We start from the raw sequence: 25,402 nt of genomic DNA on the forward strand, positions 1-25,402 counted from the left end.
ATCATATGTCACCGAGGTCTCTGCAGAAACCTTGGCGATTATAAAATCCATTCAGGAACCTATGTACATTAGTCCAACGCAATCTCGACCTGCCTACTGCAGATCTGACTCACGAAATCGTAATGACACGATTGCAAACTTAAACTCACGTCGGTCTCAAGTTTTACGACTCGCTCAGCCCGTGGTATGATTTGTTTACTGCAGATTTGACAGATTCCTTGTTACGTTCAGGAACAGCAATATGGATGAATATACGTTTATGTATACGTTTATGTAACTTAACGAAGCTTAACCTCGTTTACTATCACGAAAATAGTGTCTGTAGTTATAAGGAACCGACGGGAACTTTATAATGAAATAAAGATACGGTGCATAGTAGTAAGCTGCTGGTCAAGGCTAGCAGTAAGCTGGTCAAGGCTAGTAGTAAGCTGGTCAAGGCTAGCAGTAAGCTGGTCAAGGCTAGCAGTAAGCTGGTCAAGGCTAGTAGTAAGCTGGTCAAGGCTAGTAGTAAGCTGCTGGTCAAGGCCAGCAGTAAGCTGGTCAAGGCTAGCAGTAAGCTGGTCAAGGCTAGTAGTAAGCTGGTCAAGGCTAGTAGTAAGCTGGTCAAGGCTAGTAGTAAGCTGCTGGTCAAGGCTAGCAGTAAGCTGGTCAAGGCTAGTAGTAAGCTGCTGGTCAAGGCTAGTAGTAAGCTGGTCAAGGCTAGTAGTAAGCTGCAGGTCAAGGCTAGTAGTAAGCTGCTGGTCAAGGCTAGTAGTAAGCTGCTGGTCAAGGCTAGTAGTAAGCTGCTGGTCAAGGCTAGTAGTAAGCTGGTCATGGCTAGCAGTAAGCTGCTGGTCAAGGCTAGCAGTAAGCTGCTGGTCAAGGCTAGCAGTAAGCTGCTGGTCAAGGCTAGCAGTAAATTACTGGTCAAGGCTAGCAGTAAGCTGCTGGTCAAGGCTAGTAGTAAGATGCTGGTCAAGGCTAGCAGTAAGATGCTGGTCAAAGCTAGTAGTAAGCTGCTGGTCAAGGCTAGTAGTAAGATGCTGGTCAAGGCTAGCAGTAAGATGCTGGTCAAGGCTAGCAGTAAGATGCTTGTCAAGGCTAGCAGTAAGCTGCTGGTCAAGGCTAGCAGTAAGCTACTGGTCAAGGCTAGCAGTAAACTGCTGGTCAAGGCTAGTAGTAGGCTGGTCAAGGCTAGCAGTAAGCTGCTGGTCAAGGCTAGCAGTAAATTACTGGTCAAGGCTAGTAGCAAGCAGCTAGTCAAGGCTAACAGTAAGCTGATGGTCAAGGCTAGTAGTAAGCTGCTGGTCAAAGTTAGCAGTAAGCTGATGGTCAAAGCTAGTAGTAAGCTGCTGGTCAAGGCTAGTAGTAAGATGCTGGTCAAGGCTAGCAGTAAGCTGCTGGTCAAAGCTAGCAGTAAGCAACTGGTAAAGGCTAGCAGTAAACTGCTGGTCAAGGCTAGTAGTAAGCTGCTGGTCAAGGCTAGCAGTAAGCAACTGGTCAAGGCTAGCAATAAACTGCTGGTCAAGGCTAGCAGTAAACTGCTCGTCAAGGCTAGCAGTAAGCTGCTGGTCAAGGCTAGCAATAAGCTGCTGGTCAAGGTTAGCAGTAAGCTGTTGGTCAAGGCTAGCAATAAGCTACTGGTCAAGGCTAGTAGTAAGCTGCTGGTCAAGGCTAGCAATAAGCTGGTCAAGGCTAGCAATAAGCTGCTGAAGGCTAGCAGTAAGCTCCTGGTCAAGGCTAGTAGTAAGCTGCTGGTCAAGGTTAACACTAAGCTGCTGGTCAAGGCTAGCAGTAAGCTGCTGGTCAAGGCTAGCAGTAAATTACTGGTCAAGGCTAGTAGCAAGCTGCTGGTCAAGGCTAGCAGTAAGCTGATGGTCAAGGCTAGTAGTAAGCTGCTGGTCAAGGCTAGTAGTAGGCTGTTGGTCAAGGCTAGCAGTAAGCTGCTGGTCAAGGCTAGCAGTAAGCTGCTGGTCAAGGCTAGTAGTAAGCTGGTTAAGGCTAGTAGGAAGCTGCTGGTCAAGGCTAGTAGTAAGCTGCTGCTCAAGGCTAGTAATAAGCTGCTGGTCAAGGCTAGTAGTAAGCTGCTGGTCAAGGCTAGTAGTAAGCTGCTGGTCAAGGCTAGTAGTAAGCTGGTCAAGGTTAGCAGTAAGCTGCTGGTCAAAGCTAGTAGTAAGCTGCTGGTCAAGGCTAGTAGTAAGATGCTGGTCAAGGCTAGCAGTAAGCTGCTGGTCAAGGCTAGCAGTAAGCTACTGGTCAAGGCTAGCAGTAAACTGCTGGTCAAGGCTAGTAGTAAGCTGCTGGTCAAGGCTAGTAGTAAGCTGCTGGTCAAGGTTAGCAGTAAGCTGCTGGTCAAAGCTAGTAGTAAGCTGCTGGTCAAGGCTAGTAGTAAGATGCTGGTCAAGGCTAGCAGTAAGATGCTGGTCAAGGCTAGCAGTAAGATGCTTGTCAAGGCTAGCAGTAAGCTGCTGGTCAAGGCTAGCAGTAAGCTACTGGTCAAGGCTAGCAGTAAACTGTTGGTCAAGGCTAGTAGTAAGCTGGTCAAGGCTAGCAGTAAGCTGCTGGTCAAGGCTAGCAGTAAATTACTGGTCAAGGCTAGTAGCAAGCAGCTAGTCAAGGCTAACAGTAAGCTGATGGTCAAGGCTAGTAAGCTGCTGGTCAAAGTTAGCAGTAAGCTGATGGTCAAAGCTAGTAGTAAGCTGCTGGTCAAGGCTAGTAGTAAGATGCTGGTCAAGGCTAGCAGTAAGCTGCTGGTCAAAGCTAGCAGTAAGCAACTGGTAAAGGCTAGCAGTAAACTGCTGGTCAAGGCTAGCAGTAAGCAACTGGTCAAGGCTAGCAATAAACTGCTGGTCAAGGCTAGCAGTAAACTGCTCGTCAAGGCTAGCAGTAAGCTGCTGGTCAAGGTTAGCAGTAAGCTGCTGGTCAAGGCTAGCAATAAGCTACTGGACAAGGCTAGTAATAAGCTGCTGGTCAAGGCTAGCAATAAGCTGGTCAAGGCTAGCAGTAAGCTCCTGGTCAAGGCTAGTAGTAAGCTGCTGGTCAAGGTTAACACTAAGCTGCTGCTCAAGGCTAGCAGTAAGCTTCTGGTCAAGGCTAGCAGTAAGCTGCTGATCAAGGCTAGCAGTAAGCTGCTGATCAAGGCTAGCACTAAGCTGCTGCTCAAGGCTAGCAGTAAGCTTCTGGTCAAGGCTAGCAGTAAGCTGCTGGTCAAGGCTAGCAGTAAACTGCTGGTCAAGGCTAGCAGTAAACTGCTGGTCAAGGCTAGCAGTAAACTGCTGGTCAAGGCTAGCAGTAAGCTGCTGGTCAAGGCTAGCAGTAAGCTGCTGGTCAAGGCTAGTAGTAAGCTGCTGGTCAAGGCTAGTAGTAAGCTGCTGGTCAAGGCTAGCAGTAAACTGCTGGTCAAGGCTAGCAGTAAACTGCTGGTCAAGGCTAGCAGTACACTGCTGGTCAAGGCTAGCAGTAAGCTGCTGGTCAAGGTTAGCAGTAAACTGCTGGTCAAGGCTAGCAGTAAACTGCTGGTCAAGGCTAGCAGTAAGCTGCTGGTCAAGGCTAGCAGTAAACTGCTGGTCAAGGCTAGCAGTAAACTGCTGGTCAAGGCTAGCAGTAAGGTGCTGGTCAAGGCTAACAGTAAGCTGCTGGTCAAGGCTAGCAGTAAGCTGCTGGTCAAGGTTAGCAGTAAGCTGCTGGTCAAGGCTAGCAGTAAGCTGCTGGTCAAGGCTAGCAGTAAACTGCTGGTCAAGGCTAGCAGTAAACTGCTGGTCAAGGCTAGCAGTAAGCTGCTGGTCAAGGTTAGTAGTAAGCTGCTGGTCAAGGCTAGCAGTAAGCTGCTGGTCAAGGCTAGCAGTAAACTGCTGGTCAAGGCTAGCAGTAAGCTGCTGGTCAAGGCTAGCAGTAAACTGCTGGTCAAGGCTAGCAGTAAACTGCTGGTCAAGGCTAGCAGTAAACTGCTGGTCAAGGCTAGCAGTAAGCTGCTGGTCAAGGCTAGCAGTAAGCTGCTGGTCAAGGCTAGCAGTAAGCTGCTGGTCAAGGCTAGCAGTGAACTGCTGGTCAAGGCTAGCAGTAAGCTGCTGGTCAAGGCTAGCAGTAAACTGCTGGTCAAGGCTAGCAGTAAGCTGCTGGTAAAGGTTAGTAGTAAGCTGCTGGCCAAGGCTAGCAGTAAACTGCTGGTCAAGGCTAGCAGTAAGCTGCTGGTCAAGGCTAGCAGTAAACTGCTGGTCAAGGCTAGCAGTAAACTGCTGGTCAAGGCTAGCAGTAAGCTGCTGGTCAAGGCTAGCAGTAAACTGCTGGTCAAGGCTAGCAGTAAGCTGCTAGTCAAGGCTAGCAGTAAACTGCTGGTCAAGGCTAGCAGTAAACTGCTGGTCAAGGCTAGCAGTAAGCTGCTGGTCAAGGTTAGTAGTAAGCTGCTGGTCAAGGCTAGCAGTAAGCTGCTGGTCAAGGCTAGCAGTAAGCTGCTGGTCAAGGCTAGCAGTAAACTGCTGGTCAAGGCTAGCAGTAAGCTGCTGGTCAAGGCTAGCAGTAAGCTGCTGGTCAAGGCTAGCAGTAAGCTGCTGGTCAAGGCTAGCAGTAAGCTGCTGGTCAAGGCTAGCAGTAAGCTGCTGGTCAAGGCTAGCAGTAAGCTGCTGGTCAAGGCTAGCAGTAAACTGCTGGTCAAGGCTAGCAGTAAACTGCTGGTCAAGGCTAGCAGTAAGCTGCTGGTCAAGGCTAGCAGTAAACTGCTGGTCAAGGCTAGCAGTAAGCTGCTGGTCAAGGCTAGCAGTAAACTGCTGGTCAAGGCTAGCAGTAAACTGCTGGTCAAGGCTAGCAGTAAGCTGCTGGTCAAGGTTAGTAGTAAGCTGCTGGTCAAGGCTAGCAGTAAGCTGCTGGTCAAGGCTAGCAGTAAGCTGCTGGTCAAGGCTAGCAGTAAGCTGCTGGTCAAGGCTAGCAGTAAGCTGCTGGTCAAGGCTAGCAGTAAACTGCTGGTCAAGGCTAGCAGTAAACTGCTGGTCAAGGCTAGCAGTAAGCTGCTGGTCAAGGCTAGCAGTAAACTGCTGGTCAAGGCTAGCAGTAAGCTGCTGGTCAAGGCTAGCAGTAAACTGCTGGTCAAGGCTAGCAGTAAACTGCTGGTCAAGGCTAGCAGTAAACTGCTGGTCAAGGCTAGCAGTAAACTGCTGGTCAAGGCTAGCAGTAAACTGCTGGTCAAGGCTAGCAGTAAACTGCTGGTCAAGGCTAGCAGTAAGCACAGCGTCTGAAGTGCACATCAACCTAGTGACAATGGTTTTTTTTTTTTTTTTTTTTTTTATTCGCCGGTATTCTCCCGGCCCGGGTCTTTTCCAAGTAGTGGTGACCCGGCCTTGGCTCCCTATCTGGGGAGTGTCTCGAGACTTAAGTCTCCCATGGGAGGAGGTACAGTACCTCCTCATCTTTGGGACCAAGTGTCCCCAGGCCTAGCCACATTCCCCGCCCTCACGGGGCTCCTAGGGAGAAGCTAGGCCTCTGTTCTGCCATCTACCCCGCCTCAAAGGGGCTCGTGGGGATGGCAGTCTTATGAGCTGCAGATGGTAGCAAGCTCAGGCCTCTCTTGACCTTATAGTGCCAATGGTGAGAGCAGTAATGGCGTGGTTTGGTTTAATCACAGAAAAAAGACTGAACCAACGCCAGATCCTCGGTTTTTGCAGGTTACATTGTACATACATTTGTGGAGAGGAACCGTGCATGCCCAGGGCATGCTGAGTGACAGGGCAGGTTACAGTGTGGAGAGGAACAGTGCATGCCCAGGGCATGCTGAGTGACAGGGCAGGTTACAGTGTGGAGAGGAACAGTGCATGCTGAGTGACAGGGCATGCTGAGTGACAGGGCATCAAGTACCAGCAGATACAAAAAACTGCCGGAACAATTTTATAAATTTTAAGAGGAAATCGGAACACTGTCTCCGATCACAACTGTTATCTAGGCCTCCTGGCAGCTAAAAGCAACAGCCTAGTTGATAAAGAAAAACAAGGAATAGGCCTAGTCTTAAGCTAGACTGCGAGGGTAATAAAAAGTCTGGTAACCTATAACAAGTAAAGTTAACGACAGGTGGTATGTAGGTTGGCGAACCCTTGTAATGTGCTCATTAACATGGAAGCGGCGTCGCGTCAGTGATCAGACAGACCAGTTGGCTGCCAATGTGAGAGCGACAATGAGTAGGGAGGTTCTCCCAGAAACCACCATAGGCAAGTAACATCTCTTCAACAATATGCCTACAAAAAGTCAGTCCGCGGAGTACAAGATAGAAATATTGTTACTAAAGGAATCTGAGCAGAGAAATGCCGACATATCATGGTACCACTCGAGATAACCTTTAATCTTGATAGCTCTGGTCCACAGTCTTTTGTGCTCAGCGGCCACTAGTGTGATAATGTTGCTGTTTTTGCTGTGTACTGTACTAAACATTTCAATCACTATAGTCAGAGCCTACAATCAAGTTAACACCTTAAATGGGATAGATATGAATGTGTATATCTTGTTGGGAGCAGAAGCCTGTGAAAAGTCTACTGGCCCGTAGTAGTCAGCTTCAACTAATATTTAAGTATCCTGACTCGTGTATTTGTCCACTCTATTAAATAATACTGTATAGTATATTTCAATTACCCTACTTTCATTTGTTTTACTCATCTACAACCATTGTCAAACCTCAGTCTTCACTACAAGTCTCTCTCAATCTGAATTTATCTAAGCTAGATGTATTTCGGTCGCTGCACGACCCGAGAAAGGTATTCCAGTGTTCCCTAAGTCAGGTATCGTCTAACTCACTGTACGAAAAATGAATAGTGGAAAGTGGTCAGAAAAGTGTAATGAAGCAAAATATATTTTTTTCATTTATGTTAATGTAAAGATTAATAATTTTGTGCACGGGGAGAGCCTTTGCTGACTCCAGCAAAGGTGCTCCCTGTGAACATATTTGCTTGGACCTCCTTTCTACAACACTGCAAGCTCCTGAGGTGTTGATTGCAACATGAAAGGCCTAGAGCTATCATTCAATTCCCCCAATGTTGTTTTGAACCTTTTATTGTCTGTTCGTGATAGCATTATATATATATATATATATATATATATATATATATATATATTGTGACCACGAACAAGTGGTATTGAATCAATAACAGCACTGCGACTAGCCGAGGATTCGAACCCGTCGTTTTGGCCCCTGCCTCGTGGTGAGTTTAAAACACATGACGCCTTAGCCCACAGGACCACACAATCCTACAAGAACTAAGCACCCAGCCAAGCTAGGTGTGTTACTCTTGGTCCGAGGACATACGGTGGTGTGGGTGACTAAGCTTATTTCATTCTTATTCCCGTTTGGGTGCTTGGTTCTTGGAGGATTGTGTGGTCCTGTGGGCTAAGGCGTTATGTGATTTTCACTCACCACAAGGCAGGGGCCAAAACGACGGGTTCGAATCCTCGGCTAGTCGCAGTGCTGTTATTGATTCAATACCACTTGTTCGTGGTCACAATAATATATATAATATATACAGTGGACCCTCGAATTTAGTAGTGCCGTTTCTGTATGCAAAACTATATTATATATATATATATATATATATAGATATATATATATATATATATATATATATATATATATATATATATGTGGATGAATTTGGTAGGGTGTGCAAAAGAAGAAAATTGAAAGTGAATACAGGAAAGAGTAAGGTTATGAGGATAACAAAAAGATTAGGTGATGAAATATTGGATATCAGATTGGAGGGAGAGAGTATGGAGGAGGTGAATGTATTCAGATATTTGGGAGTGGACGTGTCAGCGGATGGGTCTATGAAAGATGAGGTGAATCATAGAATTGATGAGGGGAAAAGGGTGAGTTGTGCACTGAGGAGTCTGTGGAGACAAAGAACTTTGTCCTTGGAGGCAAAGAGGGGAATGTATGAGAGTATAGTTTTACCAACGCTCTTATATGGGTGTGAAGCATGGGTGATGAATGTTGCAGCGAGGAGAAGGCTGGAGGCAGTGGAGATGTCATGTCTGAGAGCAATGTGTGGTGTGAATATAATGCAGAGAATTCGTAGTTTGGAAGTTAGGAGGAGGTGCGGGATTACCAAAACTGTTGTCCAGAGGGCTGAGGAAGGGTTGTTGAGGTGGTTCGGACATGTGGAGAGAATGGAGTGAAACAGAATAACTTCAAGAGTGTATCAGTCTGTAGTGGAAGGAAGGCGGGGTAGGGGTCGGCCTAGGAAAGGTTGGAGGGAGGGGGTAAAGGAGGTTTTGTGTGCGAGGGGCTTGGACTTCCAGCAGGCGTGCGTGAGCGTGTTTGATAGGAGTGAATGGAGACAAATGGTTTTTAATACTTTACGTGCTGTTGGAGTGTGAGCAAAGTAACATTTATGAAGGGGTTCAGGGAAACCGGCAGGCCGGACTTGAGTCCTGGAGATGGGAAGTACAGTGCCTGCACTCTGAAGGAGGGGTGTTAATGTTGCAGTTTAAAAACTGTAGTGTAGAGCACCCTTCTGGCAAGACAGTGATGGAGTGAATGATGGTGAAAGTTTTTCTTTTTCGGGCCACCTTGCCTTGGTGGGAATCGGCCAGTGTAATAAATAAATAATATATATATATATATATATATATATATATATATATATATATATATATATATATATATATATATATATATATATATATATATATATATAGAACTCTAGGCTACAAATGCACAGGGCTCTCAAGAACATGAAAGAGCGTACAGAAAGTTTAACTGTCGTGATGTAAAGAATAATAGCGTACACGGGCGCAGATACTTGTTGGTTTTCTGTATACTTTGACCTAGGTATTTGGATCTATGCTACAGTTCCCTGAATTAAACCTGAATGCCTTCCATATTTCCCCCCAGGTGCTGTATAATCCCTGCAGGTTTAGCGCTTCCCCATGATAATCTGTATACTTTGAATTGAAATCCTTGGTTCCTTTTAATAATTTATATGTGGTTATTTTACATATTGAGAGAGAGAGAGAGAGAGAGAGAGAGAGAGAGAGAGAGAGAGAGAGAGAGAGAGAGAGAGAGAGATAGAGAGATAGAGAGATAGAGAGATAGATAGATAGATAGATAGATAGATAGATAGATAGATAGATAGATAGATAGATAGATAGATAGATAGATAGATAGACCACATGGGGATATACATGAATATGATAAAGCTACACTTACTGGGTGGGGTGGCCATACACTTGGTAATGGTTGGTTGTGAGAGGGAAGTGACAAGTGGTCCTTCTATGAGAGGAAGCTCACCGTTGACCATCTGGAGGCGGCGTGTCTCGCACTCCTGCAGGCGGCGAGTTTCGCATTCTTCCATAGGTGCAGTCTTTTCCTTCCTTGGGTATCCGGCCCACAACAGCGCTTTGTCAGTCCTATGGTGGTGGTGTTCCCAAAAGACACTCTTTTGAGATACTGACCCAGTTTCACCTGCGCAGGCGAGGTCTGACCACACTAGTTAAAATGCACAGAAAAAAATCACTCAAAATTTTCCCTGTGAATGTCTATCCGAAAGATTTAGATTCGTTTTCAAAAGAGTGTTGTTTAGAAAGTTACTCTGGCTTTACCTCTATCTTGCTGCTTGCGTGACTCTAAGAAAATGGGAATTAAAGATCAAGTTGGTTAGATCCAAGATAAGGTAGGGCAGTTCCAAATTCTTAGATCAAAATTATTAAAATTATGAGTAAGTGCTAAATATGTCGAGGTCATATAACACCTGGAATAATAGGTCATCATATCTGAGAAGAGAAAAGGGGGGGGGGTAGTTCCAAATCTTCGTGGCTAGACTCAAGAAATCGTAATGACACGATAGGAAACAAACCACGGTATGGGAGGGAACTTAAGCTCGAGTTCGTCAAAGCCATGCTGGCAGGAGATTCATCTGTAAAAACTTGTATTTGTGGTCACAGTGGTGCCTATGCTAACCTTCCTATGGTGTATAAATATACCTAGTTGGATGAATCTTACTGTAGCGAGCTGGCCCAGTGGCTAACGCGTCGGTCTGGAGTTTTACGATTCACTCTTCGCGAGTTCAATCCCCGCCCTTATCGTGGTTTGCTTTGTGGCTAGAGCCAGTTATCAGCATCAACACCTCTCCCCCTACCCACTTCTCGAGGGATGGGGAGGTATCAAAAATGCTCGTATAAAATTAAGCTGTGGGATCAAAGGAGATTTTGCGTAAATGTAGACAGCCTACGACTGCAACAACTTAAGTGATTTAATTTTATCAAAAAACACGGCAGTTCTTATTGACAAACAGAGAGGTCTGCTTTATTTCCTTAGTGTCAGCTTGGTGAGTGTTGCATAAACTTCACAAATCTGCCATTTCCTTCATCTACAGCAAATTTTATAACACTGATACTGCCCGACTTCTCTTCATATTTTGATGTTACCAATAATAATTATTTTAGCAATTCCCTTTTCACACGTGACTTCATCAGGTCATCGTGGAATTATTTTAATTGATTAGTTTCATGTTACGTTTATATCTGATGGAAACGAAACTCTTGATATATGTGATAAATGGCTTTGAAAACCGACAAGATGAAGATTGAGACACTTTGGTCACATATGCGTGCGTGAGCATGTTAGATAGGAGTGGAGACGAATGGTTTTTGGGACCTGTTGAGCTGGAGTGTGAGCACTGTAATATTTTGTGAAGGGATTTAGAGAAACTGGTTAGCCGGACTTGAGTCCTGGAGCTGGGAAGTATAATGTCTTCACTTTAAAGGAGCGGTTTGGGATATTGGCAGTTTGGAGTGACATCTAAACTGTCGTAGCTGAGCGCCTCTACAAACACACTGATTATGTGTGAGTGATGGTGAAAGTGTTGAATGAAACTTTTTATTTCTTTATAAGTTTTTTCTTTCTTTTTGGGTCACCCTGCCTCGGTGGGAAACACCAGACGTGCTTATATATATATATATATATATATTTATTTATCACACTGGCCGATTCCCACCAAGGCAGGGTGGCCCGAAAAAGAAAAACTTTCACCATCATTCACTCCATCACTGTCTTGCCAGAAGGGTGTTTTACACTACAGTTTTTAAACTGCAACATTAACACCCCTCCTTCAGAGTGCAGGCACTGTACTTCCCATCTCCAGGACTCAAGTCCGGCCTGCCGGGTTCCCTGAACCCCTTCATAAATGTTACTTTGCTCACACTCCAACAGCACGTCAAGTATTAAAAACCATTTGTCTCCATTCACTCCTATCAAACACGCTCACGCATGCCTGCTGGAAGTCCAAGCCCCCTCGCACACAAAACCTCCTTTACCCCCTCCCTCCAACCTTTCCTAGGCCGACCCCTACCCCGCCTTCCTTCCACTACAGACTGATACACTCTTGAAGTTATTCTGTTTCGCTCCATTCTCTCCACATGTCCGAACCACCTCAACAACCCTTCCTCAGCCCTCTGGACAACAGTTTTGGTAATCCCGCACCTCCTCCTAACTTCCAAACTACGAATTCTCTGCATTATATTCACACCACACATTGCTCTCAGACATGACATCTCCACTGCCTCCAGCCTTCTCCTCGCTGCAACATTCATTACCCATGCTTCACACCCATATAAGAGCGTTGGTAAAACTATACTCTCATACATTCCCCTCTTTGCCTCCAAGGACAAAGTTCTTTGTCTCCACAGACTCCTAAGTGCACCACTCACCCTTTTCCCCTCATCAATTCTATGATTCACCTCATCTTTCATAGACTCATCCGCTGACACGTCCACTCCCAAATATCTGAATACATTCACCTCCTCCATACTCTCTCCCTCCAATCTGATATCCAATCTTTCATCACCTAATCTTTTTATCCTCATAACCTTACTCTTTCCTGTATTCACTTTCAATTTTCTTCTTTTGCACACCCTACCAAATTCATCCACCAATCTCTGCAACTTCTCTTCAGAATCTCCCAAGAGCACAGTGTCATCAGCAAAGAGCAACTGTGCAAAATTGGATATGTGTGATTCTTTATCTTTTAACTCCACGCCTCTTGCCAAGACCCTCGCATTTACTTCTCTTACAACCCCATCTATAAATATATTAAACAACCACGGTGACATCACACATCCTTGTCTAAGGCCTACTTTTACTGGGAAATAATTTCCCTCTTTCCTACATACTCTAACTTGAGCCTCACTATCCTCGTAAAAACTCTTCACTGCTTTCAGTAACCTACCTCCTACACCATACACCTGCAACATCTGCCACATTGCCCCCCCTATCCACCCTGTCATATGCCTTTTCCAAATCCATAAATGCCACAAAGACCTCTTTAGCCTTATCTAAATACTGTTCACTTATATGTTTCACTGTAAACACCTGGTCCACACACCCCCTACCTTTCCTAAAGCCTCCTTGTTCATCTGCTATCCTATTCTCCGTCTTACTCTTAATTCTTTCAATAATAATTCTACCATACACTTTTCCAGGTATAATCAACAGACTTATCCCCCTATAATTTTTGCACTCTCTTTTATCCCCTTTGCCTTTATACAAAGGAACTATGCATGCTCTCTGTCAATCCCTAGGTACCTTACCCTCTTCCATACATTTATTAAATAATTGCACCAACCACTCCAAAACTATATCCCCACCTGCTTTTAACATTTCTATCTTTATCCCATCAATCCCGGCTGCCTTACCCCCTTTCATTTTACCTACTGCCTCACGAACTTCCCCCACACTCACAACTGGCTCTTCCTCACTCCTACAAGATGTTGTTCCTCCTTGCCCTATACACGAAATCACAGCTTCCCTATCTTCATCAACATTTAACAATTCCTCAAAATATTCCCTCCATCTTCCCAATACCTCTAACTCTCCATTTAATAACTCTCATCTCCTATTTTTAACTGACAAATCCATTTGTTCTCTAGGCTTTCTTAACTTGTTAATCTAACTCCAAAACTTTTTCTTATTTTCAACAAAATTTGTTGATAACATCTCAGCCACTCTCTCATTTGCTCTCTTTTTACATTGCTTCACCACTCTCTTAACCTCTCTCTTTTTCTCCATATACTCTTCCCTCCTTGCATCACTTCTACTTTGTAAAATCTTCTCATATGCTAACTTTTTCTCCCTTACTACTCTCTTCACATCATTCCACCAATCGCTCCTCTTCCCTCCCACACCCACTTTCCTGTAACCACAAACTTCTGCTGAACACTCTAACACTACATTTTTAAACCTACCCCATACCTCTTCAACCCCATTGCCTATGCTCTCATTAGTCCATCTATCCTCCAATAGCTGTTTATATCTTACCCTAACTGCCTCCTCTTTTAGTTTATAAACCTTCACCTCTCTCTTCCCTGATGCTTCTATTCTCCTTGTATCCCATCTACCTTTTACTCTCAGTGTAGCTACAACTAGAAAGTGATCTGATATATCTGTGGCCCCTCTATAAACATGTACATCCTGAAGTCTACTCAACAGTCTTTTATCTACCAATACATAATCCAACAAACTACTGTCATTTCGCCCTACATCATATCTTGTATACTTATTTATCCTCTTTTTCTTAAAATATGTATTACCTATAACTAAACCCCTTTCTATACAAAGTTCAATCAAAGGGCTCCCATTATCATTTACACCTGGCACCCCAAACTTACCTACCACACCCTCTCTAAAAGTTTCTCCTACTTTAGCATTCAGGTCCCCTACCACAATTACTCTCTCACTTGGTTCAAAGGCTCCTATACATTCACTTAACATCTCCCAAAATATCTCTCTCTCCTCTGCATTCCTCTCTTCTCCAGGTGCATACACGCTTATTATGACCCACTTCTCGCATCCAACCTTTACTTTAATCCACATAATTCTTGAATTTACACATTCATATTCTCTTTTCTCCTTCCATAACTGATCATTCAACATTACTGCTACCCCTTCCTTTGCTCTAACTCTCTCAGATACTCCAGATTTAATCCCATTTATTTCCCCCCACCGAAACTCCCCTACCCCCTTCAGCTTTGTTTCACTTAGGGCCAGGACATCCAACTTTTTTTCATTCATAACATCAGCAATCATCTGTTTCATGTCATCCGCACTACATCCACGCACATTTAAGCATCCCAGTTTTATGAAGTTTTTCTTCTTTTCTTTTTTAGTAAATGTCTACAGGAGAAGGGGTTACTAGCCCATTGCTCCCGGCATTTTAGTCGCCTCATACGACACGCATGGCTTACGGAGGAAAGATTCTTTTCCACTTCCCCATGGACAATAGAAGAAATAAAGAGGAACAAGAGCTATTTAGAAAAAGGAGAAAAACCTAGATGTATGTATATATATATATGCATGTGCGTGTCTGTGAAGTGTGACCAAAGTGTAAGTAGGAGTAGCAAGATATCCCTGTTATCTAACGTGTTTATGAGACAGAAAAAGAAACCAGCAATCCTAGCATCATGCAAAACAGTTACAGGTTTCTGTTTCACAGTCATCTGGCAGGACGGTAGTACTTCCCTGGGTGGTTGCTGTCTACCAACCTACTACCTATATATATATATAGATATATATATATGTCGTGCCGAATAGGCAGAACTTGCGATCTTGGTTTAAATAGCAACGCTCATCTTGCCATATAGGACAAGCGAAAATTTGTGTATGCAATAATTTCGCCAAAATCATTCTGAACCTAACTAAAAATATATATTTCACTGTGTTTAGTATTAAATTACTGTAAACAAATCTAAAATATATTTAGTTGGGTTAGGCTAGAATAAATTGCTATTGTTATAAAAAGGTTAGGTAAGTTTTCTAAGTTCCTTTTGGTGCAAAATTTAAAATTTTTACATTAACATTAATGAAGAAAATATATCTTTAAACGTGTAAGAGAAAATTTTGGAAAGGACTTAATTTTAAATGAGTTCTTGCTAACTGACCAGTTTTACATATTCTGCACGACATATATATGTCGGGCCACCAGTGCTGCGGACCACCGGTGCTGCCGGCCACCAGTGCTGCCGGCCACCAGTGCTGCGGGTCACCGGTGCTGCCGGCCACCAGTGCTGCGGGTCACCAGTGCTGCGGGCCACCGGTGCTGCGGGCCACCGGTGCTGCGGGCCACCGGTGCTGCGGGCCACCGGTGCTGCGGGCCACCGGTGCTGCGGGCCACCGGTGCTGCGGGCCACCGGTGCTGCGGGCCACCGGTGCTTCGGGCCACCGGTGCTTCGGGCCACCGGTGCTTCGGGCCACCGGTGCTGCGGACCACTGGTGCTGCGGGCCACTGGTGCTGCGGGTCACCGGTTTACCTGGAGAGAGTTCCGGAAGTCAACGCCCCCGCGGCCCGGTCTGTGACCAGGCCTCATGGTGGATCAGAGCCTGATCAACCAGGCTGTTACTGCTGGCTGCACGCTGCAGACCACTGGTGCTACGGACCAGTGAATGGTGGTTTACGGACCGGCAGCAGTCCATGGATGGACCACCCCATTTGTAAAGCACTACTCTAAGACAGCCTACCGAAAGTTTGAAGCCAACCAGACGACATATTCTTTAGCTATCGCTCTGAATGCAACAACTACTAGTATATTAATTTTGTTAACAGGACACTATTTGTATACTAAACCTTGCAGGACAACGTTTTGCTCACATATGGGGGTTATCGAGTTAAAATTTCTCAGTTGCATAGTGACAATACATACAAAAAGGCGAGGTAAAGGTAGATGTTAGGTACTGAATGGAGGGATTATGTTGTCAAGTTGCTGTAACACTTACACTGTCTCTGAAAAAAACATCAGACAAGTTTAGTCACAGGTTTAGCGATCTAAATGTCACTTGGTTCTGTTTGGCAATACTGGAAGTCTGTTTATATGCGTAATCTCGAAACACCGTCTTCTTGCCCTAACACCTGCACCTGAACACCATCAAAATACCCAGAAGCTGTACACTAGCACTCAAGAGGCACAAAACCTATAGAGCAACACCTTCTACAGTACTAGGAGCTGAAACACAACACTGTCACTGTTCGTCTATGACCAGGACCTCTTTGCAATAGTAGCAGTTACTGACTGTGACATTTACAGTGAACTTTGACCGCGTAGTCACTCAGCACTCAATCATAAAAATATATATACAATAAAAACAAGGCAAAACTAAAAGCAACGAATAAACACTCAACAAAAATAAATACAGTGGACCCTCGGTTAACACCTGGATCGGATAGCGCTAAAATCGGATAATGCCTTGCTTTGGCATGAAAAAATTGGCTCGGATAACACCTAAAAACTCGGTTAGAAGCTTTTGTCCCAAACGTGTCAGCACGGCGCCCTGACGTGTACCAGCCAGTGTGCCATTGTTTACAAAGCCAGTGAGGACGATTCCGCGGGTATATGTGATATATTTTGTATTATTCCATTGTTTTTGGTGCTTGTAACTGCTAAATAAGCCACCCTGGGCCCCGAGAAAGCTTCTAGTGCCAGCCCTATGGTAAAGAATGTGAGAAACACATATAATTTAAGAAAAAGTTTATAGAAAAATACGAAAGTGGTGGTGGCAGAGGGTGGCAGTGATGGTGGTAGAGGGTGGTAGTGATGGTGGTAGAGGGTGGCAGTGATGGTGGTAGAGGGTGGCAGTGATGGTGGTAGAGGGTGGCAGTGATGGTGGTAGAGGGTGGCAGTGATGGTGGTAGAGGGTGGCAGTGATGGTGGTAGAGGGTGGCAGTGATGGTGGTAGAGGGTGGTAGTGATGGTGGTAGATGGTGGTAGTGGTTGTGATGGTGGTAGAGGGTGGTAGTGTGATGAGGGGTGGTAGTGATGGTAGTGGTAGAGGGTGGTAGTGGTGGTGGTAGAGGGTGGGAGTGGTGGTGGTAGAGGGTGGCAGTGGTGGTGGTAGAGGGTGGCAGTGGTGGTGGTAGAGGGTGGCAGTGGTGGTGGTAGAGGGTGGCAGTGGTGGTGGTAGAGGGTGGTAGTGGTTGTGATGGTGGTATGGTATGATAAGGCATGGTGAGGCTGCCAGTTCTGACAAAAAAGCGGCTGAAAAATATGTGCAGGACTTTCAGGGGTACATAGAGGCTGAAATATTAAAACCCCAACAAGTGTTCAATTGTGATGAAACAGGCCTCTTTAGGAAGAAAATGCCAAACAGGACCTACATTACTCAGGAGGAAAAGGCACTCCCAGCACACAAGCCAGAAAAGGACTTGTTCCCTGAAGTCTTTATGGAAGGGGATTCCCCTTCCAAACAATAGAACACCTTCATCCTCTGCTCTCCTCCCGTCTCATCACTCATCAATAAGTCCACAATAAAGGTAAATGTGATGTTATTGTTTTATTCTTCATGTATCATTGTTTTCTGTGTAGGGAAATGTATATTACAAGTAAAAAAAATTATTTTGTTTAATACTTTTGGGTGTCTGCAACTGATTAATTGGATTTCCATTATTTCTTATGGGGAAAATTAATTCGGTTAAAAACTAAATCGGTTAAAGGCTAACTCTCTGGAACGGATTCAAGGCGTTAACCGAGGGTCCACTGTACTATCATACCAAGGTAGGATAGCCAACATCAATTAAAAAAATTATTAATTCCAAAAGACTAAATTCCCGAGGTCTCTAAAGACACCTCGGTAATTATAAAAATCACGACAAAGGCAGAAAGACCTAAGCCGAGGGCGCGGGCCTTTCTGCTTCTAGGTGTCTTAGATATACCTGAACTGAAGATCATCTGCATCTTAAGTAATCTGAGGAACTGTTGTGGCTTAGCCAGGGCGGAGACAATAGACGGAGCGATCCCTTCCCCTAAGCACATTTTTTTTTTTTTTGTATTTGCCATTTTTTCAGCTACTGTAGTTTTTTTCCGATTTCATACATATTTTGATGCACTTAAAATTTAGCTAGACATGGTAGAGCGGGAAATGATGTATTATTATTATTATAATCAAAAAGAAGCGCTAAGCCTGTAGGGAAAAGATGTAGCTGTCACCAGAAGCAACATCTCACGGGTATGTACGGATAACATCCTTAAAAATATAATCACGTTTCCAAACTAATTTCAATGGATATTATTTGCATAACCAAAAATTGCTGAATTTCTTATAAGGTAATCTATTTTCTATTGCCATAAAAAGAAATATTCGGCTAACTTATATACCAAACATGCAGTTTTGATTCCGTCATAACACTAAGTAAATACTGGCAAAACGACAGCTACCCTGATGTAATCTACGAAAAAAAAATCATTACAACGACGTACGACAAATATCTCAACACTTTTCAAATCGACTTCGTTTTAAAACTGCATTTATACTGGCAAATTTCATATTTTTCATTCAAGATTTAAAATCAAGGAATATGATAAAAACGCATATAAACTACAAATCGACAATTACTACCATAAAACTAGTTGTCTTTAACGTAATAAAAACATGACAGACTGTGAGGTGTATTTCTCTTAGCGTATATATAATCAGAGTTTACATTCATTAAAAATTTAGGGATTAAAATATTCTTATCCGGTGGTTGAAAGGTTACATGCAGCCCAAGAGTAGTCGTCAGGCTTTAAACAGCCACCTAACTTACCCACTCTTCTAATAACATTTTCATTTTCCCACTATAATCTACCTTGTCCATACTTACTATCGCATTTTTGTTTCGTAAGGTGAAGTCTAGGATCTTTCCTTAATTCATGGTATAACTTAACAAATTTTTGATGACAATTATGGCGCAGAGGTCTGAGCTTCACTCAGACCTCTGCAACACAAATGATCTTGAGTATAAATTATTATCTACACTCAAGATCAAGGCCCCTTAACCAACTTCAAGGAAACAACCACCATGGAAGGAAACTCAGCAAGTTTGGAACCACCAAGATCACGCACCATAGTGTAGTAATTAACAATGGTTGGGTAATGCAAAAACGATGTTTTGCTACAGGAGACCAAAACGTTGCCTTAATGAAAACTTACGCTGCACTGAGCGTCTTTGAATTATACAACTTTCAATATAATTTAATCTTCTGTTATATCAAAACCATGATGATCAATGTAGCAACCATGGTCACTTTCAGTGTATCATGATCAATGTAGCAACCATGCTCACTTTCAGTGTATCATGATCAATGTAGCAACCATGCTTACTTTCAGTGTATCATGATCACTGTAGCAACCATGCTCACTTTCAGTGTATCATGATCACTGTAGCAACCATGCTCACTTTCAGTGTATCATGATCACTGTAGCAACCATGCTCACTTTCAGTGTATCATGATCAATGTAGCATCCATGCTCACTTTCAGTGTATCATGATCGCTGTAGTATCCATGCTCACTTTCAGTGTATCATGATCAATTTAGCATCCATGCTCACTTTCAGTGTATCATGATCGCTGTAGTATCCATGCTCACTTTCAGTGTATCATGATCAATGTAGCATCCATGCTCACTTTCAGTGTATCATGATCAATGTAGGATCCATGCTCACTTTCAGTCTATCATGATCAATGTAGCATTCGTACTCACTTTCAGTCTATCATGATCAATGTAGCATCCATGCTCACTTTCAGTCTATCATGATCAATGTAGGATCCATGCTCACTTTCAGTCTATCATGATCAATGTAGCATCCGTAATCACCTTCGGTCAGTCTCTCATGATCAATGTAGCATCCGTAATCACCTTCGGTCAGTCTCTCATGATCAATGTAGCATCCGTAATCACCTTCGGTCAGTCAATCATGATGATCAATGTATCAATGGTAATCTAGAAAGGACAAGTGAGGGTGTCCGTCGGTAAGGGTGAGGACATACGAGCAGGAAGCTGCATCATGGCCAGCATCCGTCCGGTCACGGGGGGAAGAGATCTGTTAACATCAATCCTTCACTACTGAAGGCTCCTCCAACTTCCTTCCAATGTTAAACTTGGATATATGATGTTATTTTGTTAATACAGCTGCTTAACTGACAAGGCCTCAGATATACTAGGTATTCAGATATACTCCAGCTGAATTATTTTGTTATATACAGTAAGATATAATTTGATTAAAAACATGAAATACTGGAAAGAGGTGAACAGGAGCGCGTGTACCATTATTAGGCCAAACAGCCTAATGATATGCAAATGAATTTGGAATAAACTTCAGTGGTTTTCATGTGACATCAAGGCTGTGTACAGTTATTATAATCATGGAGGAGCGCTAAACCCTTAGGATTATACAGCGCATGTGGGAGGGGGGATGGGAGGTATTCAGGCTTAATTCAGGGATCTGGAGCACAGATCCAATTCCCTGGATCAAGAGCCCCACACCAGTCAAGGAACCTCCCTTGAGGGGGGCTGTGTACAAATAGTTTAAAAGACCCAGCATTAAACAGGTGCCTAGTCTAGAAAATGGTCGAGCTGTGGATCATATATTAAAGGCGGACTTAAGGGCCTTAAAGGAAACAGAGAACACTGCTCGGCGTCGTTTTTATTCTAGGTTAATGTTGCAGTTATTCTTAATTATTATATTTTTGGGAAGCACTACACTAGTAAGGGTCACACAACGACTGGAGAATAGGAAACAAGTATATCCGACTCAAGGATGAGAGCTCGACTTCCTTGGATAATAATAATAATCTACTTCTACAAGTACATGTACAACAACATATACAGTCCTAGATGACATCAATGACATACTAATACTATACAGAAAGCGCATTGTTATGCAAAGCATTTCGGGCAAATTAGGTTAATTTTGTCCCGAGGATGCGACCCACACCAGTCGACTTACATCAAGGTACCTATCTACTGTTAGGTGAACAGGAACAGCAGGTGTCTTAAGAAAACACGTCCGAATGTTTCCAAACGTACCGGGGATTGAACCACAGACCTCAATGTTGACCCGAGTGCGCTACCAATCGAGCTACAGGACACCAACATCAAGGAACCTCCTTGTAAAAACCCTGCAGAATAAATAATCCGAATAAAGACATCGTCTTCTATTACTGCCTTACAAATCTAAAATCTTGTACTAATAAACTGGAGAAGCCCCACATGAAAGCCGCTTTGTAATGTCAATATTATGTCTGCATCAACGACTCTCATGTGCTCTGCTGCTAGTTATAACATAGTAAACTTTTTAAAAGCATAGTAGCTTGACATTCAAATAACCCCATACACAATTTTTCAGATTTTTATCCCACTGATATAGTCATGTGAATTTCTATTTCGATTTGTCTACACTAAAATTCCGCTAGTAGTATGTGCTTTGATGGCGATGAGGAGCTCTTGCTCCAAAAATTGGACCTATCCTATCCTGGGAAGAACCTGATTGCCTCCCGTTCTCCTAGGCGCTGTACGACCGCTATGAATTTAGCGCTCCCTGTGGCGGATCTACATTTTCTAGGGCCCTGAAGTTTGAACTGTTATGGGGGCCCCTTCACAACCCTTTCTCATACAATAGACCCCAAAAATTTATGCAATGTGGACTAAAGTCGCTTCTGGGGTCCCTCCGGGATTAGGGACTCTGAAGCTTAAGCTTTATTAGTTTCATACAAGATCCGCCCCTGAGTGCTGCCACAGCAACACAAGTCGAAACAGAAGCGAAAACAGCAGCAGCGGAAAAAGCAGCCGCGGCAGTAGAAGCTTGAGCAGTAGCAGAGGGAGAAGCAGCAGCAGAAGACGAAAAGAAAAAATGAAATGAGAATGCACCAAAATTAACTTGGCAATCTAACCTTGCTCAAATTTAACGTAATGCAGCCTAATCACCTCCCTGGCCTGTCGACGTTCAGCACAATACTGAACAGCAAATACTAAAATATGATTTTTTAAATTTCGTAATTTTCAGAACAATTTTTACAGTTATAGCAAAAGTTTTCTCAAGACAAACCTTGCCGAGTAAGTACTCATTTTAGTTCAGCTATTTAGGTTTGTCTCATAAGTCTAATGTATCGCAATGGAACTTGAAAACTTTATAATGATATACGTATGTACATCACTATCCTTCAAGCTTGGTCTATGTCTTATTTCAGAATTGTTTACTCTTATCATTATCAGCTCTTGTCACTTAATGCTGTCTCCACACAGGCAGTTTGACCAAGTCGAGACCAGGCATTAAGTGTGGCTCATTACTAATAACTTAGTTCTTAAGATGGAAATAAATGGTATAAAATACCGACACAATGGAAATATAAACACAAATGCAGTATAATGTGATCCTTTATTGACAACGTTTCACCCACACAGTGGGCTTTTTCAAGTCACACACGGATCTACCTGGGGTTGGAAGGTACGAGAGTATTTATAGTCATGTTCAGAATGTTGAGGTCAGGTGGAGAATGCTGCATCTGATGATCTACCGGGTGGGGTTATAGAGTCTTGGGTAGCTTGGCAGGGGTATTGGACAAGTTGTAGACCTTCTGCAGTGTTCTATGTTCTTATGTGGGATAGCGATGAAGAAGTTTCTTGGCGAGTGGTTCAGCTATGTTATAGAAGCCATTGTTCTGGTTGAAATTGTTGGTTATAGAGATAAGCGATGATTCCAGGATTCTTCTGTATTGAGTGTTGTCTTCGTTGGCTATAAGTCTTGAGTTTCTGTAGTTAATTAAATGGTTGTGTGAATTGCGATGTTGTACACAGGCATTCCTTGTATCGTCAGTCCTGCTTGCATATTGGTGTTCTGAAATGCGTGTTTGGAGGTCTCTTGATGTTTCGCCCACATATAATTTGTTGCAGTCATTACAAGGGATTGTGTATACCCCTGCAGAGGATGGAGGCTTGTCCTGTCTACTACTGGTGATGTCCTTGATGGTCGTGGTTGTGGAGGTAGATACTTCGAATGATGTTTTGGCAAAGATGTTGGAAACATGTTTGGCAATGGAGTTGTTGGGGAGGACTATGTATCTCTTCTCGGCAGTGTCTTCTCTGGGTGTGTGTACGAAATGGTATATAATACCACAGACTATGGTGCTGTTCGCACCTACTCCTAGGTTGAGGGACTGATTACCTCATCTTCTGTACATAGTTCTACTGTCTTCAAGTTATGTCCTAGAATTTGTATTGATAAAGCCACTGGATGGCGAAACGTCTACAATAAAGATATCCAGATGTTGCACATGTGTCTTAACTTTCTCTGGGTGTGTTGAAGATGTTTAATGCCCGCCGTCTGCAGTCTCTGATGAAGTGACGAGGATAGTGGAGTTTAGAAAATACTTGTTCAATTATAGTGCATTCTTCCTCAAGGAACTCATTGCTGCAGATTCTGAGTGCACGTAGGAAGAAGCCTATAATCAACCAGAACAATGGCTTCTATAACATAGCTGAACCACTCGCCAAGAAACTTCTTCATCGCTATCCCACATAAAAACATAGAACACTGCAGAAGGTCTACAACTTTTCCAATACCCCTGCCAAGCTACCCAAGACTCTATAACCCCACCCGGTAGATCATCAGATGCAGCATTCTCCACCTGACCTCAACATTCTGAACATGACTATAAATACTCTCGTACCTTCCAACCCCAGGTAGATCCGTGTATGACTTGAAAAAGCCCACTGTGTGGGTGAAACGTTGTCAATAAAGGATCACATTATACTGCATTTGTGTTTATATTTCCCTTAGTTCTTAAGAGATGATCATGAGCCTCGACTCAGCTCACATACAACAAAAATCACTGAAAGCCTTGTATACAAGGTAAACACCAAATCGGGCTGTATAATCTGACACAAGTGTAATCTTAAGATACTTATATGGCAAGATGTAGATTTGGTGACCATACAACTGCTTTTAACTGTCCGATGTAGATTTGTTGACCATACGACTGAGGCAACCAGTAGGCGAGATGCCAGAAGCAGTAAAAACGGTGGACATAGGTCCCCTTCTTGAAGGAGGCAGAACGATGGCAAAAACTACGTAGTTAGGTAAGACACATATGCAACAGTTAGGTATCTTTATTTCGCCTACACAGTAGGCTTCTTCAGTCGAGTACTGTTGCATATGTGTCTTACCTAACAACCTGTCGGTATTTTATACCATTTTAATGTTCAATCTGTCTGACACTGCAACACAAGGGTATCTTGGTACAGACCTACAATCAACTTCGACAACCTCTACTAGTGAGAACGGCTGGATTTGAGAGGGACCTGTCCTCCCAACATCTGAGTTCTTACCTCTCCTAGTGACCTACGTCTCAACTCTTGGCGCTATATATAAGTCTCCATCCTGTCGCTTCATCTCCATATTGTTTCATAAAATGGAACAATGCTCTTCTCCAGACTGAGGGACTGACCACCTCAAAACTTTAAGGGTGATGGACTGATTACATCGTCTTCAAGCATCTTCTGCTTCTATCAACTTTTCTGTATTCGACTGAAGAAGCCTACTGTGTAGGCGAAACGTTTCGAAATAAAGATACCTAACTGTTGCATATGTGTCTTACCTAACAACCTGTCGGTATTTTATACCATTTTAATGGTCAAAAACTACGTACCAGTCACACCGTCATCACAGCATAAAAATCTCTGGGAAAGGATAAGGAACGGGTACCAGTTCAAATTACCAAATTTTACGGTAAGCCACGAACAACACAACACAGGAGAACATTGCCTTACAACAGGAACACCCTGTAGCGAAATCACGAGGCACTGGAAGAAAAAATAATTATATACACGGATTTTGCAAAGCAGTGAACAAACGCAACCACAAAGTGATAAACTAAAACATGCAATTAAAAAAAAAAGTCAAAACCCAGATAAAATGATTTATGTAAATTTTCAGAACAATGAGGCTACTTTTCAAATTACTTGTGCCCTCAAGTCTACTGTCCTGTGCTAACAGTACCTCTCGAGACAGAAGAACTAGCGGCGCTACAAAATGTAAAATGATTTTTCATGCCCCCATCAATTCAATTCAAATTCAATTCAATTCAAAGTTTATTCTCTATAAGGATTACAATGCTGAGTTTACAGAAATTTGGTTATTGTGTGGTTTACATGTAGTAAAATTGTGATTACAGAGTGTACCACTAGAACGCTTAGCATGGCTAGGCGTTTCGGGCATACTTAGTTTTATTCTTAATTGTAAAATATTACAACCATCGGATCAATAAAACAGTAATGGAACGAATTAAAGCGCTCAGAATGATCTATTACTCTTGAATATCACTGTCAAATTCCTAATTTACTTTACCATAACTTAATAAGAGAGATGGGAGTGTAGAATTAATCCAAGGAAAAGAACTGGTTCCATAAACAACATTGACAGTGTCAGCATCCACGGTCTGAGAAATTTTAACCTCCTTCATGGAGACGTAACAAATACTGCTAAAACAAAAAAAAAAGTTCTTAAGGTAAAATTGGACAAGTTTCTGCAGGAAGTGCCAGATCAGCTAGACTGTGATTACTATGTTCGTCTGCTATGTACAGCCTGGGAATCAGGGGGTTAACAGGAAAGTCTGGCCTCAGGGTGGGCGGCGAAAGTAGGAGAGTGGTGAAATGTATC

The 25,402-nt window shown here is 43.3% G+C and overlaps 1 protein-coding gene and 1 long non-coding RNA gene across 10 annotated transcripts in view; both read right to left on the bottom strand.

Annotated features, from left to right (window-relative positions):
* LOC138853995 (uncharacterized) overlaps positions 1-25,402 on the bottom strand; it is a 263,319-nt gene that overhangs the window by 53,237 nt on the left and 184,680 nt on the right. The gene's annotated exons all lie outside the window — the stretch shown is intronic.
* The window catches only part of LOC128684409 (inward rectifier potassium channel 2-like), a 177,794-nt gene that overhangs the window by 44,917 nt on the left and 107,475 nt on the right, over positions 1-25,402 (bottom strand). For 3 of the 9 annotated variants that reach the window (XM_070094203.1, XM_070094214.1, XM_070094221.1), the window contains exon 2: positions 9,158-9,573. The exons of 4 other annotated variants lie outside the window; for them this stretch is intronic. In XM_070094203.1, the coding sequence (XP_069950304.1) occupies positions 9,158-9,302 (145 nt within the window). In that variant the 5' untranslated portion in view covers positions 9,303-9,573. The remainder of the gene's footprint in view (positions 1-9,157; positions 9,574-25,402) is intronic. 2 more of the 9 variants (XM_070094228.1, XM_070094233.1) reach the window with 1 other exon arrangement.

This window comes from Cherax quadricarinatus, chromosome 4, assembly GCF_038502225.1.
Source record: "Cherax quadricarinatus isolate ZL_2023a chromosome 4, ASM3850222v1, whole genome shotgun sequence".
Lineage (NCBI taxonomy): Eukaryota > Metazoa > Arthropoda > Malacostraca > Decapoda > Parastacidae > Cherax > Cherax quadricarinatus.